At 35.9% G+C, this 15,460-nt stretch overlaps 1 protein-coding gene across 1 annotated transcript in view; it reads left to right on the plus strand.

Annotated features, from left to right (window-relative positions):
- XIRP2 (xin actin binding repeat containing 2) overlaps positions 1 to 8,859 on the plus strand; it is a 29,117-nt gene extending 20,258 nt beyond the window's left edge. Inside the window, exons 8-9 of the mRNA XM_072931856.1 lie at positions 1,642 to 1,775; positions 2,647 to 8,859. Of these exons, the coding sequence (XP_072787957.1) occupies positions 1,642 to 1,775; positions 2,647 to 4,291 (1,779 nt within the window). The 3' untranslated portion in view covers positions 4,292 to 8,859. The remainder of the gene's footprint in view (positions 1 to 1,641; positions 1,776 to 2,646) is intronic.
- The last annotated feature ends 6,601 nt before the right edge of the window (positions 8,860 to 15,460 follow it).

A 15,460-nucleotide genomic window follows, 5' to 3' on the forward strand; every position in this document is an offset into this window, starting at 1 on the left:
GATAGATTCAGATTGTGAGAAAAAAAAAAAAACACTGCAACACCTCCCCTTCTGCCATCTTTTTTATAGTCTCAGCTTTACTCCTGCCTCTTCCTCATCCCTCTCCCACCCCCAGTAGCATCCCCAGTAGAGGGGAAGGGGAATGGGGGGCTGGGGTTAGTCCATACCAGTTCCTCTCTGCTGCTCCTTCCTTCACACACCTGTCCCTTGCTTCAGCCTGGGCTCTCCATATGCCACAGGTCCTTCTGGGAATACCCACCGTGGCGTTCCCCAGAGGCTGTAGGATCACTGCTCCTGCGTGGTCCTCTCCCAGGCTGCAGGGAAGTACCTGCTCAATACCTGCTTCCCTGGTTGCCTCCACAGGCTGCAGGGGAATCTCTGTTGCAGCCTCTCCTCCCCTTGTTCTTCTCTGACCTTGAAGTTTACAGGGCTGGTTCTGACACTTTTGCCCCCCAGTCCTGGCTGCATGTGCAGCTTTTTGCCCTTTTGGAACACGTTTTCCCAGAGACAGGAGGAGCGTGGCTGAGCGGCCCCGCCGTGCATCCAGAGCTGGTTGTGCCCAGCACGGGCAGGCCCTGCTGCTCCTCACAGAGGCTGCCCCCAGCCACGAAACTGTGCCACTAACACACAATATGCGATTCAATTTCAAAGGGATGCATGTTGCCTCACCATTCAGTCCTGGAAGTTGTTTTGGGATAAATTTCCCTTCAATTCCCTCTGCTTTCCTCTTCTCTTGATTTGCCTTCTGAGGCACAACACTCACTATCAATTTTCCAACTAAGCAAAGTAACCATTCAATGAGACCGTTCTCCTGGATAGATGTCACCATTCTTCCCCTCCTAATTACCTTATCTCCTTCCTCTCCCCCCTCTACATTCAGAACACTTGAGTACCTAAGAATATTCAGCTGAGTCCTGGTGCTTGGCTCACAAATGGTCCGTGCAAACAGGCTGCCCTTACTGGTATGTGAGCCCCTTGCTGGTATGAAACTTTCTAGTCATGTTTTGTACTTTATAGAGAAATAGCTTTCTTTATAATTAAATATGCTTCACATAAGAATTTATAAAGCTATTAATATAAATGTAGCTACCTTAGTATTAAAAGTCAACTGAAAAAAGTATCAGGCCTGACAACTAAAATTGTAAAAATCACAAATAATTATGTCCAGTGCACAGTTTGGAGGTTACCACAAAAGGGGTAACCCCTATTGTGCATTTGGCATGGCTAAGCAAAAATTCTGCATCGGAATTTCAAACATCCATCCCTACTTACTGATCTTTAAATCACGTGGTACATTCAAAGATTACACATACAGTATACTCAATTCCACTTATTGGAAAACCCTCTATTATTCTACCACATTTCACACAATAGTTAGTTATTACAAATAAATGGAAGATATTGTACCTGGTAAAGTTCTTTCAAATGCATGGATTCCTGCAAAGGGAAAGGTAAGTAGTTTTTAAATTTCCAAGTATTACTGTTAGTTGAAAAAAAATAGAAGCCCTACAAAAAACAACTGAGATACCAGTTGGCAGAAAATGGAAAATGTTCTAACAAAATATATGGACTGATACTGCTCAAATTAAATCATAACATGTGGCTTATACTAATTTGTAACCTTTTATTATGTGGTTGTAGAAACTGCAGATTCAGGAAAATGAAACGTGCAAACTCTGTCAACAGAGAGTGTACCCCATGGAATGTCTAGTTGCCGATAAGCAGAATTTTCATAAATCGTGTTTCCGGTGTCACCACTGTGGCAGTCAATTAAGGTAAGAATTAACTGCCTGTTCACTCACACAATCCTGGTTTTGAATATACATACCTATGATGAATTTTTTTTCAACTGTAGGATGCTGGGTTGATAGGGTGGTATCCTGAGTTCTCCTTTTCTTCTCTGCTCCTAATATCTGCACTGTGACATGGAATGAGTCCTTTGAATTCCTTATAGAACTGTTACATCCCAGTACCTTCCAAATTCTTTCCCATATTACATCCTACTGACTGTTGAAGACTTTCAGGACAGCATGAAGCAGAGGCAGTAGACATGGGAATTCAGGTGGAATTCAAGATATCCACAAAACACCAACTTTTCTCTTAATTTTCCTCACTCAAAAAATTAATTATGATGGTTCTCTGTATTACCAAATCACTCTAATCACTCTGTAACCTTATTATAAAATGTGGGATTTATTGCCCTATCTGCAAAAACCAACAACTTTGATTTTAACACACTCTGGGTTAGTTATACACACTTCCTTTACTTCATTTGGGAGGGAAGTCCAAATATAAATCTAACACAAATTTCTGTAATTTGCACAAAGACTAAATTCTGCTGCTACTTTGTAGAAAAACTGAAGATTTGGACTTAATAAGATGAAGAAAAATAGTCCAAAAAGCCTGGAAATGCTGTGGAACATTTCTATTTGAAACTTATTCTGTGCAACAACTGAATGAGTTTATGTTCTTTCTTAAATCACCAAGCATGACTCTTCTCCTTCATTTTGACTTTGAAATTGTATGGGTATTTGCAAGTAAAGGTTTTAGATACTTTTTTTTGGTGGGAGGGGAGGGAGAAAGGGGGAGGTGTATGGTAATACATGATATGTAAAAGCATAAAACAAATTTTCTTCCAATTGGCAGCTTGGGAAATTATGCATCTCTCCATGGAAAAATATATTGTAAACCCCATTTTAAGCAACTTTTCAAATCAAAAGGAAATTATGATGAAGGTTTTGGACACAAGCAGCATAAGGAATTATGGAATTCTAAAGATCAACTTAGTTCAATTAACAAAACTCAGGCTGAAGAAACAAATCCCATTAATAGCATACCTGTTGATCCTAAACCAATTACAGAAGTTGATAAAGGCTTGTACTCAGGTACCGAAGACGCTCGTCCTGATATTTTGGATAATAATTTGAAAACCACAGAAAGAGGTAAATTAAAAATGACATGGCCTCCTTCAACAGATGATGCAACATCTAAGAAAACATTCTCTATTGAAGAATCAGCTAAAGTAAATAAGACAAAGTGGCCCCCAGAAGGTTTTGCTCAAGAAGATTCTAGTATTTATACAAATAAACCTCAGGGCAACAAAAAGGAATCTCAGAAAAATCCCACTGTGATGGAGCAAAATAAAAAAACCACCACAAATTCACAACAAAATCAATACTCATCCACTCTGTCTGAAAAAGAATGTACAAATACCTGTAAAGCAAAGAAAAATGAAGCAGGCAATAAGGGAAAGGATGGGGAAGCTGGAAACGTGCAAGATAAGGTTAATAAACTAGAAGCACCAGAGAATAGAGAGCAAAGTGGAAGGGATATTAATGAGGGTGATAATGTAATTATGGATAGTACTGGGAAGAAGCAAGAGAAACAAATTAATGGAACTGATAATTCAGAAGTTGTACAGGTTACTAATATTGATGATGTAACAGTACAAAAGAATCACAAAGAATGCAGCTTGAATAACAACAACAATAATAATTATGCCACTTTTTCACATCAAAATATTTGTACACAGAAAACAACGCTCTCAGTTGTGTCTACCCCAAAGACAGCATTAAGCCATGCTATTAGCACTGAATCACAGCATGCCTTTGCAAAGATGGACACTCAGTCTGGAAATGAAGAAATGTATCAGATGTACAAACCTCATGAGAGCAGTTCTAGTGATACTGTACTTGCACAGGATGAACAGAATCCAAAAGATGAAGACTCTCTTACTTCTAAGAGTCTTGCTCAATTTAATAATGATGCCACTTGTCAGAAGTCTCTTACTAGCAGCACATTTGTTTTGAAGAAGGCAACTAACACAACATTGTCTGTTGATACTGAGTTGTTATGCACTGGAGAAAAATCAGAATATGACAAAAAAGACAAAAAGCTAAATACTATTTTATCTGACACTCTGAAGACATCTTTTATTAAAAAAACCCTGTTTCTAAACTGTGGTCTAACAGACTTTGCAGCTGTAAATAAAAAATCCTACAGTCCATATTCAAAAGAACATGGAAAGTATGATACAGAACTGAATTATATTAACGCTTGTCAAGAAAGTGAAATAATCCAATTGGCAAAGCCTGACATAAATACAAGCTTAGATTTCCTGAGCTCAAGACATACAACTGTTTCATCATTCCAAGGCAAGAAAGTCAAGTTCAAATGGCTCACTGCAGATGAACAAAAAAAAAAACAAAACATAGATTTTATGATGAAAATTAATAAAACATCCAAGTGGTCAGCTATGTCTGTCACTCATTACAAAGTATGTAATAAATAGGTATTTCTTCAGCCTATTTATTTTAGTCTTTCATGGAGAATTTAATATCCAGATATTACACAAAAAATACAATTATATTGTCAATTACCCAGACTTTATTCAGTTAGTTTATATTTAAGACAATAAAGATGTAGATTTTTTCCATCTGTAATTATAAAATAATTCTTGTTTTTCTATGTTCCTGAGCATTGCAAGGAATATTTTACTACACTGTCCTGGAGAAACACAATCCATTTCAATATTTATTATTTGTAACAATTTCAGATGTGAAGCACCTGGTGTGCACAAAGGAAGAAAAAATACTTTTATTGTTTTTTCTAATGTATTATTATTCTAACTGAGCTGTTGCTCCATGACATATTATGTACACTGGTTGTGTTAGCTCATGCTAGAAAACCTGGGGTTTGGTTGAGATTTTTGGGGGTTAATCTTTTTTGTTTTTGTAGTATCATGTAATACTTAGTTTGAACTGGATAATTATTGAATAGTAACCACAGCAGGCTGGTGAAGAACACTGTTTTGCTATATTGCTACAGCTGCTACTAAGTTATACTGAGTAACAGGGGAGAAAAAAGTGTGTAAATTTTAACATTGGATAAAACCAAACATCCTAAATAGAACTGAAACAAGGTTTGGGGGCACTGGGCAATGAAGACTAGTGGTTGTTTCAGTAATTCATTCAAAGTCACTTTAGCTGAAGCAGCTCTCCAGTGTCATACTTAAACCTGTACAAACTTTTGCAGATCTTGCACTTTTTTCCTTAAAACCTATACTTATGGATTAACATTTGCTCACTTAACACTACTCCATCTTGTATGAAACAGCAATATATCATTTAACTGTTGATAATGCATAATAAAAAAAGCACTTTACAAAAAATATTTTGTGAATTTTTTGTTGAATTTATACATACTATTTTCCTTAGAGTTTGTGAAATTCTTCATGCAATGCCTAGTTTAAGCCAAAGTATCAGAGAGAAAGGGAATCATAATCAAAATACATTTTTCAAAATAATTCCTGAAGGACCCAACAAAGACATGCATTTGAAATAATTTACAGGAAAGACAAGCTGATGTTAAAACATTTAAGAAAGTGTGCCTCAGACTTCTAGAACAAAACATTATCTGCACTACCACTCATTGCCCAAAGCAACAGGGTTGTGGGTAAGTGGGGAATCCACATGTGACTCCTCTATACCCACACACAAACAACCATAAACTATACACACACATCAGAGAACTATGAATAACATTTTTTCCACAAGTATGCGTCAAGAATATATTGCTCCAAAGTATTCTCGGTAAAAGCAGAAATATAAGATCTCTTTAAATTAATGTTACCAGAACAGCCTTTTGCACAAGACACAGCAATATCACTGTATTTGAGAACTTTATTAAAAAGCATTAGCCTACAGCTGCTTTTGAACATCTTAGAATCATTTCAGCAAGATTTCTCCCTTTCTGTTATTGCTTCCCCCATTTGGGTGTAACCATCATAATTTGTTTTTAAAAAGCCAAGAGATTACTACATAACACTAAATTACTCTGCTCTCTTTTTTGAGTAGATAACACAAGTAAAAATAACATCAACAAAATTCCTGCTAAGACAACAAAAAAAACCCAGAAAATGCATGCCTGAAGAAAATAAAGGGAATTTGACTGGCATATTTAGACTTCTACATGAATTAAAATTTTAAGTCTCCCCCATTTCTCAAAATCTCTTATTAGATAGAAGATTGGTATCAGCTGTACTAGTTAGGAAAGAGGAGTTATCTTGAAGGCGAAGCTGTGGTGTTTAAGTGCACATGTGTAGGTGTGAGCATATGCAAGTTAATAATTCAGGAAAATGCTAACATGGCTGCAATATTTGTACCTGAAGTACAGTCCTATGCCATTTGTCATCCTCCTGCATATTCTGATGAATTTAATCTTGCATAAACTACAATCTAGAGAAGTGACAGATGTCAATTATGGTAATAAAAATTCACACCAAGAAATTAGGACCTCTGAAACTATCCTTGGAAACTATAGACCTTTTAGCTTCCCCCCAAAAAAATAAAAAATGAGTCACAGGAAAAGTGTGTTCCTTATGGCCAGCTAGATATAACTAAAACAAAGGCTTTGTTGAAATAGTATAAAAAAGCAAGACTACACAGAAATTTTTACTCCCAGAGAGACTATTATGTAAAGTCAACTTACATAAATAACATACCATATGGGGTAAATTTCTTTGGATATTCCATGACTGAGATTCTGTTTAGTATGGGACAGACACAGAAGTGCAGAGACTTCCTCTAGTGGATCCTCCAGCTTTGCATTCGCTTCTCTTACTGAGTGGCTTTTTTACTTCCACCAGTAGTGAGGACGAATGTTAAGGAAATTAAATTATGTTGCAGAATTATTTATTTGAAGCGCAAGCCCTATTATATTGTTTTGGGATCCTTATACAAATCATAAGGATGACACGCTCTAAACTTGTTCTAGAAAACGAACAGCCATGGGTAATAACATATTGTAGAAAAATGTAAAAAAAAAAAAAAAATTTAAGTAGAGCTCTTCAGGACTTCAGCCAAAACTTAGTGTAGAAATAATCAGAGGTGAGATAAGGCTTAAACTCACTGAGTCTTAAACTCTTTTCCTTCCAAGGCTAAAGGACGGGAGATGTCACCCTGATGTATACATACCTTGCTACTGCAGAAGTCATACTGTGGAGAGAATGCATACAGCAGCTGAAAGTGAGATTGAGATAAAGTGTGTAGAAAGTAGCAGCCTTATAGGTTTTCTGTAAATTAAATACTAAGGATTCATTTACTTAGTAAATTACATAGAATAATAACTCCTTAGCTGCTAAAAAACCTCATGCATTTTAGTGAACCCATACAGATTTACTGAAGCCAAGTATAATAAGAACTAGCATCAATTAGAGTTGTATTTCTGTGAGGGGAAGTTGCTATTCTAAGTATGTTCAAGTTATCCTCTAGGTTTTCCAAGTTTTGCTACCTGAGTTTAAATAACCAGCCATCAGTCTATAAAAGTATCATTCTGATCTTCTCAGGAGAAGCTTGATGGCTCCTGGGAAGAATTTTGGTACTGAACCTCCAATTCTCTCAGCAGGATAGCTTCCTCTGGCTACTTCTAAGTTTCATCCCATGGACAGGACACTTACCCTAAGAAAGGGACCTTACAGTCATGGAGGGCAGAGCTGATTCATTTCCAGCACAGCTGCAGCCAAGCGCTGTTCAACAGTAAAGCTGCACTGACGAGTAGCACTAAAACAAAACTTTTCCACACCATTATTTAGTACAGGAGACTTGCAGTCTGAGAAGTATATTTGCACTGGCTATTATTGGATAGTGAAGATGTCCTACTGCTTTTAGAACACAGCAGGGTTCATGCATTCTTCTATACTGAAAAGCACCAATTAGAGAGATTAAAGAGCCTGATTTAATGGCTGGGCCAGCGCTGAATTTTAGAGGACTTCTAAATTTGCAGTCCATTTGCAATTTCATTAACATAATTGGCAAAAAGACTTACTTAGATTTACTTAAATTGTTTTTATAGGTGCAGCATATCAACTAATTCTTTTGAAGCCTTTGTAGAGTCAGGAGCATCCTCAAAACTCTTTTTAAAGAGACTTAAGTAACACTTTAGCTGTACAGCTGAAGTGGACTCCTCCTAAGTGAAGGACTTGCTGAATGCAAATGCTGGATTACTTGGAATAGTTTAAATACCTTGTCTGTCTTCTGTTGAGCACTTATCTCCTTCATATGTATCAGCTGGCAGGCCTATACTGGTTATCTTAAATGACACAGTGCTCAGGGTAGACAACTAATCCATGCTATGGATCTGCCTGGTTCTAAAACAACATGTCTTGAAATATCCCTCCCATAAATAATTATAGTTCAGGCCTTATTTTCAAAGTGCAGAATAATTAGTAGAATTACTTATAAAAGATTTGGGTTGCTTCAGTCAAGTATACCTCCAACTGGTAGGTATAATTGCAAACACATTAAGTACCCTGGGTACACTCATAAAAACAGGAAAACATGAAGAAAAAACATAGATGAAAGCCTTTGTCTCTTTTCATGCTTTCTTCCATTAAGAGGAACCTAAGTTAAATCCTTTGGGTAAATTCTATTGCCTTTCACAAACATTTCACCTTGTATGTGGATTACATTTGATGATTTTGACATGAAAAGCATTTTTAAAATGTTTTAAAGAGAGGATCTGTATTAAATTTGGCTTAGAAGCATAATCAGACTGACCTTACTTTTGGGCTTTTTAAAACAGGAAATTACAATTCAGCCATGAAAGATCTGAATTTTTCAGTATAGTCCTTAAGCAAAAAAATCAGGCAGCTCTGTAATGTACTATTTTGGGGAAAGAGGAGAAAAATTGCTGTTTCCCATTGCTCCCTCACCTCTCTTCTCCTAAGGTTGGGTATGAGAGAGAAAGAGAATAAGGTCTTCTTAAATTCTTAAAAAGAATAAGGCCTAATAAAAATAAAATTTATTTTTAATCTGTCATTAAGTACATAAATTGTAATTTTACTAAAAAGAGACATGAACAATCTACTACACATTTCAGCAGGTGATTTTCAAAGTTACATAATCTGTTTAAATAAAAAAACCCAAGGCAAACCTCAGAATTTCAACCCACTTTACCTTTTGACTCTTGACACTGCAGCCATCACTATCAGTATCCATATAAAATTACTCTTAGACTGATAAAATGATACCTGTAACAGATGCTGACAAGGAATAATGTCCTATCACAACAAATACCTATGAAGGAGCCATTCCCTCCCCACAGAAATTGTACATTCCAAAGCAAAAAGCAGGCTGTTTTTCCACTAAATCTTACTAGGAAAAAAATTGACCAAACAAATTTCTTGATCAAGAAGATCTCTCAACAAAAATAGAGATGAATTTTCAGTAAACGAGCTGAAATAGTTAAAATAAGGGGGAATAAAGGTGTAGCTCTACCATGAGGGGATGGAACACTAAACAAAGTACTTCAATATACTGCTTGGTAAATTAGATTGTCATCCTAATTGTAATACTGGTGCACATATCATAATAAATATTAAAACAAATCTATATGAAATATCATCTTACCACTTATGCTTCCAGTTTCTCTCTGTAATCACAGTTAAGACCTCTACAGGACATTAGATAAAAAGGAAGAAATAGATAGCTATAAAGTCAGCCTGTGCAGATGGACACAGAAAAAAAATTCTGCAGTTCCAATCTTAAGAGCTTTTGTGCAGCTATTCATAAAGCAATATTAGAGTGGAAATAGCACATAAACAGTGTCATATACTGTTCTAAACAGTGTTTAGATATCTTTATTATCTCCTATAAATTGCTTTTCTGCTTTGGTAGGACAGTACTGCTACACAGATTGGGTCTGGTGGCTTGACTGAGAAAACCATTTTGCCAGCAGTGGTTCTTCTGTGCCCAGAGAGAAGGTAATGAAAAGTTGCATTACCAGGCACTGGCAGCTGTCCGTGCCAACAGCATGCCATAAAACAGCAGCAGCGTGGACTCAGCTTCTTGGGCCAGAATAGGAAGCCTAAACCTTTTCTTTTTTTCAAAATAAAACATTAAGACAGCAACCAAGAATACCTTTCTATGTTTCTGAAGGCATCATGATATAAATATTTGGTTAATAATGTAAGGCAAACTATATCTGAAAATACTAATGTTATAAACTGAGATTTATAAACTGACATACTGCAGAGCGCACCATTATCTTAATTTTTTATTTTTAGAGAAAGCAGATGTGCACTATAGGAAAGAGAGGAAATTAAGGAAAAAAATAGGGCTAATTTACCTTATTTTTAAGGACCTTTAAAAACTAAGCTTTATAAACTTCTTCCAAATAGTTTCCAACCAATTAGGTGGGGTTTGGATTAAGCGTCCAGATATTTATGCTCTTTGACATTTCAAGACTACTGCAGCACTCCAGAAAACAAACCATTTTCTTTAACCAGCTACAAATGTCATCATCACCTACAAGAGACAGAAGTGACATAGCATTGCTTTTTTTTGACATGAAGACCCAGCTACAGAGAGAAGATGATTAACAAATGAAATTCTGCACCTCCTGTACCTTTACTGAGTTTGTTTAAACATGTGTACATGTATTACCATATTTACTAATACCCACTGTATTACTGATTCATTCATTACAGACCCCTATTTCTCAAAATTAATCATAATTTACAGGGTCAGGAAATAAGGTCAAACAGACAACTTCAATTTTACCACAGCCCAACATCTGAGTGCTTGAATTTGAAACGTTTATGTTCCTTTAATATATCTGCTGAAGACATACTCACATATGCACCACATACAGTTCAAGTGATTGAGTTCTGGAAATTCAAAAACTGGATCAACTTAAAAGTCATGAAAACTGTTAAAGACTAACATCAAGGTATCACACTTTATGGATTTCTGCACTTGTAAAATATTAGGGGTAATTCCTCCCCATTTTCAAGTCTTTGAAGGATAAAAAATAAATCATAGAATTTCCAAGACCTTTCTAGAATGACTCTTCTTTAACACACATTGAATGCTTTGGTGGAGCAAAAAAAAACCCCACCTACACCTGTCTGGGGTGGTTTCTGTAAATTATACACTCTTCCTCAAGCTAAGCTGTAATGTTAAAGTCTATGTTTTATTCTATCCTACACAGGCAATTATGTATTTTAATTGTGGGAAAATGTAATGTCATTCTAGTAATGGTTTTGCATACTTGCCTTTTAAAAAATGAAACTTGTGATTGTTGATAATTTTGTCTTGTTATCCACTTGGGGAGAAGCTTTCTGCACATAGGAAAGGACAGACAGACTGATTTACTTTTAAAGCTGTACCAAAAGGCTTTTTTTCATTTCCAGGAAAAAAACCTGGTACGAGCATAGATTTTTTTTTTCCCATTCTAAAAAAAATATCTTTCAGCTGAAAAAAATTAAATCTATTGCCTCACCTTTGATCTGGTTCTAGTCTGACCATATTTGCAATATAGCTTTCCATTTCATCATGTCACATAATTTTTTTTATGGCATGAATCACATTCTCTTGATATACAACCAGGAAAATATTTTTGTTAGGACTTCTTTCCGAATTGGTGCAGCAGCTAGAAGATAAATTAGAGATTGCAATCAATAAAGCCTGAGGTAATATTTTTAATAATTCAATAAATCAAAATATTAAATAATTGTGTAAGTGGCAGGATTCATCCCTTCTATGCTCTGAACAAGGTAAGAGTCCCAAGAAAAACACTATGCAATCACAAAAATAAAGACTATAATGATAGCTTTTGAGTTCAGGCATTCTCATTTTCAAACTTAACGATCTTTTAATGTAATACATGAGTATAATGTCTGTAAGCATATAAATATACAGACACTCATGTATACATAAGTAGAACCACAAGCAATCAGCAAATTACTGTAACACCAGCTGTGTATATATAGAACTAGGAAGCTCAGAGTCACCAAATCGCTTCATAATGTGGTGGCTTCACTGCTTTCCCCTCCCCTCTCTCCTTCTATCATACATTCTGTGCTTCCTTTGGTTGCTCTTGTACTATCATTACAAGCTCTTTGGGACTGAGACTTTAAGCAACTTTTTTTCTTCCACATGATAAGGAAAAGCACGCAGCCAAATATTTCTGGTGTAGTTCTTTTATCTTTGAATAAATTCTGGTACCAATATCCTCAGTCCTTTAGTGGGCAGACATCTTTATCTATGAGGATGCCACTCCAGTAACAGAAACATGTGAGTAATTTTTCTTAAAATGCTCTTCAATGAAAATAAGGGTAACAGAAACTTTCCTGTGTGTCAGTCATAAAATAGTCTCAGATGACAATTCCAAGCTTTGCAGTGTTAATAGCAGGGAACATGACTCCTGTATTCCGGTAGCCGTGTACTTCAAGAAAATGGAAATTATGGACCAGTCACATTCCACTACTCGTTGCATCCTCTTGCTGATAAGCAATCAGATGACACAGAACCAAGCTCTCTGGTTTATGAGTACCAATTGCCAAATCATCCTCCAAGAGGATGAAAAATTGAAAAAAAAAATGCATGCAAAATGATAAAATAAGTGAGAACATTAATCATAATTAAACAGAAGCACATTGATTTTTGCCAGCTGGATTCAGCCACAGACTGTGGTGGGAAGGCTCTTCTCTCTTGGTTAACCCTCCTGAGAACTGTATTAATTCTTTATAATTAATTTCTTAGGTAATAGTGCAAATATTTGTCAAAACAGTTGATCCACCACAAAATTAAATATGGGGTGGGGAATAATGAAAACTCTAATATATTCAAAACAAAGATAAAAATACCCAAACTGACTGGGTCGATGGAGGGGGGAAGAGAAAATGTTCTTTATATGAATCGGTCACTCAAGCAAAGCAGAATTCCTTGGATCTGAAAAATGGTTCACCACCCATCCATTCCTCTACACAAAAGGCCTATCTTACACCACTGTTCAAGGCAGTTGCAATTAAATATATATTTATAGAGTCTTTAAACAAAGTATATTCATTATGTTCACAGTGACATTGCTCTGAAGGACGCTGCATAAATGGAAGCTGTGCTTACAAATGATCACTGCAGATAAACAAATATCTTGAAGGACTCACTCTGCACACAAAGGAAGTTGCCTTGCTTTGTTTATGGGGAGATTAGCTCCCTCCAGCTGACATAATACCTGGGAGATAAAATAACAAAAGGAAACACTTTGTCAAGAGTGTGAAATCAGATCCCAATGCACCTTCAGGAGAGTGCATCTGGGGCAAGTTTGTGGGGGCAAGAACCCTTTGTCTCCTTACGTGTCTATATAGCACATAACTGTGATTTGCATCTCACAGCATACATCTACATGATATTAACAAAAGGGTTACCAAATAAGGCTGAATAATGCTAGCAAATTGTAACACGGTAAAAAATAAATAATCAAATATTCCTCCCCCAGATCTACAAAAGCAGTGCTGCATCCATGCATCAGTTAAGTATTCAAACCCTATCAGAAGGGAGGAGTGAAATGATGTTTATCTCTAAGAGGTAATTTTACAGTTTAATGTAAAAGATCTGCCAATTATAGTACACTTCAGTACTAGAGTACTGTTCTCCTAAAACCTGAAGTAAAAATCTAAAGGATATACAGCAACTGTGTTTCTTTTCTTCATAAAGGAATTTCAGGATAGTTCCTACCATCTGCCAGAATCCCCAATACCAGCATTTAGCCCAAAGTTCACATCTTGTTGGCTGTCTTAACAGCTAAAACAATGATTTTCCTAGGTGTGATTCTTAACTTCTATCACACCTGTTGATCCAGGACAGAAAGGACTCCTGCTTACAGAGCTGTAGGGAAATTAAATTTCTTATACTGTTTCAGCTATGAATAAGAACAGCTCAGCTCATGTATGTCCTTTAGTGCTTTCCAGGAGTACAATAAAAAGAACTGCTGAACTGTCTTATGGGACTGAAGGCTAAATTACGGTTTTGTGGGCTGAGATATAGGAAAAAAAATGCCCCTAGTTTATCGGGGGGACTGCTAAACTTTAGAATATATTATTTGTACTGTAAAGCACTTTATTTCAGCAGTATATTTCAGGTGTACTGCTTTTTTTTCCTCATCTCTTTTCTGCTTTTAATTTTTTGGTGCTTCTACACCTATAACAACATCTTCCTCTGAGTTGTTTTGTCTCATAAACAGGATATTTAGTTGAAATGTAGTTTTGTCTTTCTTGATAAGGATTTAGCTAACTTACACACTGAGGTGTGCATATGATTGCAAAAAGCTGCAGTAGAACTTAAAAGTCCACTCTTTAATATGAACATAAAATTCAGATATGATTATCTGAATGTCTGTTTGTATTTTTGGATAAGTTTACAGTATTAAAACTAATCACATGTATGTTCTGCTTACTAGAAAGAAATTACTTTAAAAAGATTATTTTTAATATTTCCTCCTTCTCTGCAGGAGTTATAAAGCTATAAGTGTACAATGCTCTAGTCAGTTCTGTAATATCTGTAAAACTGTCCACAGTAAATAAAGTGTGTTGGGTTTTGGGTTTCTTTCAAGATAACAATATGGCTCTTACCAAAAGTTTAAAAAAAACCCTGTTTTAACAAAGAGTAAAGAACCTCATATCTTTTCTTAAGTATAAAATGCTACTTTTAAAAATGTACTTTCTTAAGGCTTATAAAGTATATAATAAGCAATAAAACCCATTTCCTAGAAGAAAACATCTCTGACTGAGCTGTTGCACAGTGCCTAAGCACATAAGCATTTAAAACATTTCTTCTTATTTCATTCCAAACGAAAATGAGTGCATTGAGTCTTCAGACTGGACACTGCAAACTCAATTGCCACCAAAAGAAAAAAAAAAGTAAACTGTTGAAAAGTGTGAGGTAAAGGGCATGACTTTCACATTGTTTAACAGTACCAGCAGTTCTGAACTCAGCACAGATGAGGGTACCTGCATCTGGTACAACTAAACAAGGAATTTGGTCTATAAATTGTATCTAATATTGATATTAAAAATATTTCATTAAGGAATTAACAAACATTTGCTTATAACCAGATTAACTTGATAGATTATTTGATTTTAGAAACCTTTCTTATTAGGCATGAAATACAATGGCAAGCCACTAGGAATCAATAAATCTCCACACCTTTTCGAATCAGCAAAGAAAGCATGGAACTAAACAAGGGGTTCTACTTGACAAGCAAGTTCCAAAACAGGGGGTAAAGACCATCAACACTGAAAGGAACCTAGGAGTAAAATACATTTCTGAAACGTTTTCAAGCATTCCACATTGTTTTTTAGACACTAGAAAAGAGGGAAGAGACATTTATTCTTAGTATAACTGAAATCTTAAGAGTCTAGTTATTAGTTCTAGAAGAAGAGTAGTAAAAATGCAGTTGAAGTTGTTGTACTCCTCTCCTGCTGTTACATTCCCTCTTCCCCTGGATCTCCTGATCAGTGTCCTTCCACCCTAATGCAGACGGGTGATAACAGTGACTTTGTGAGCATTTGGAGTCCTTGGCCAGAAGTCCAATGTTTAGGTTTATTATTTCTTCCCCCTCCTCTGGTTTCCCGTTAAGATAATTTTTATCTTTGCAAGCAAAGATTCTTTACTGTCTTCAC

Source organism: Taeniopygia guttata, chromosome 7 (genome assembly GCF_048771995.1).
Source record: "Taeniopygia guttata chromosome 7, bTaeGut7.mat, whole genome shotgun sequence".
NCBI classification, from domain to species: Eukaryota; Metazoa; Chordata; class Aves; order Passeriformes; family Estrildidae; genus Taeniopygia; species Taeniopygia guttata.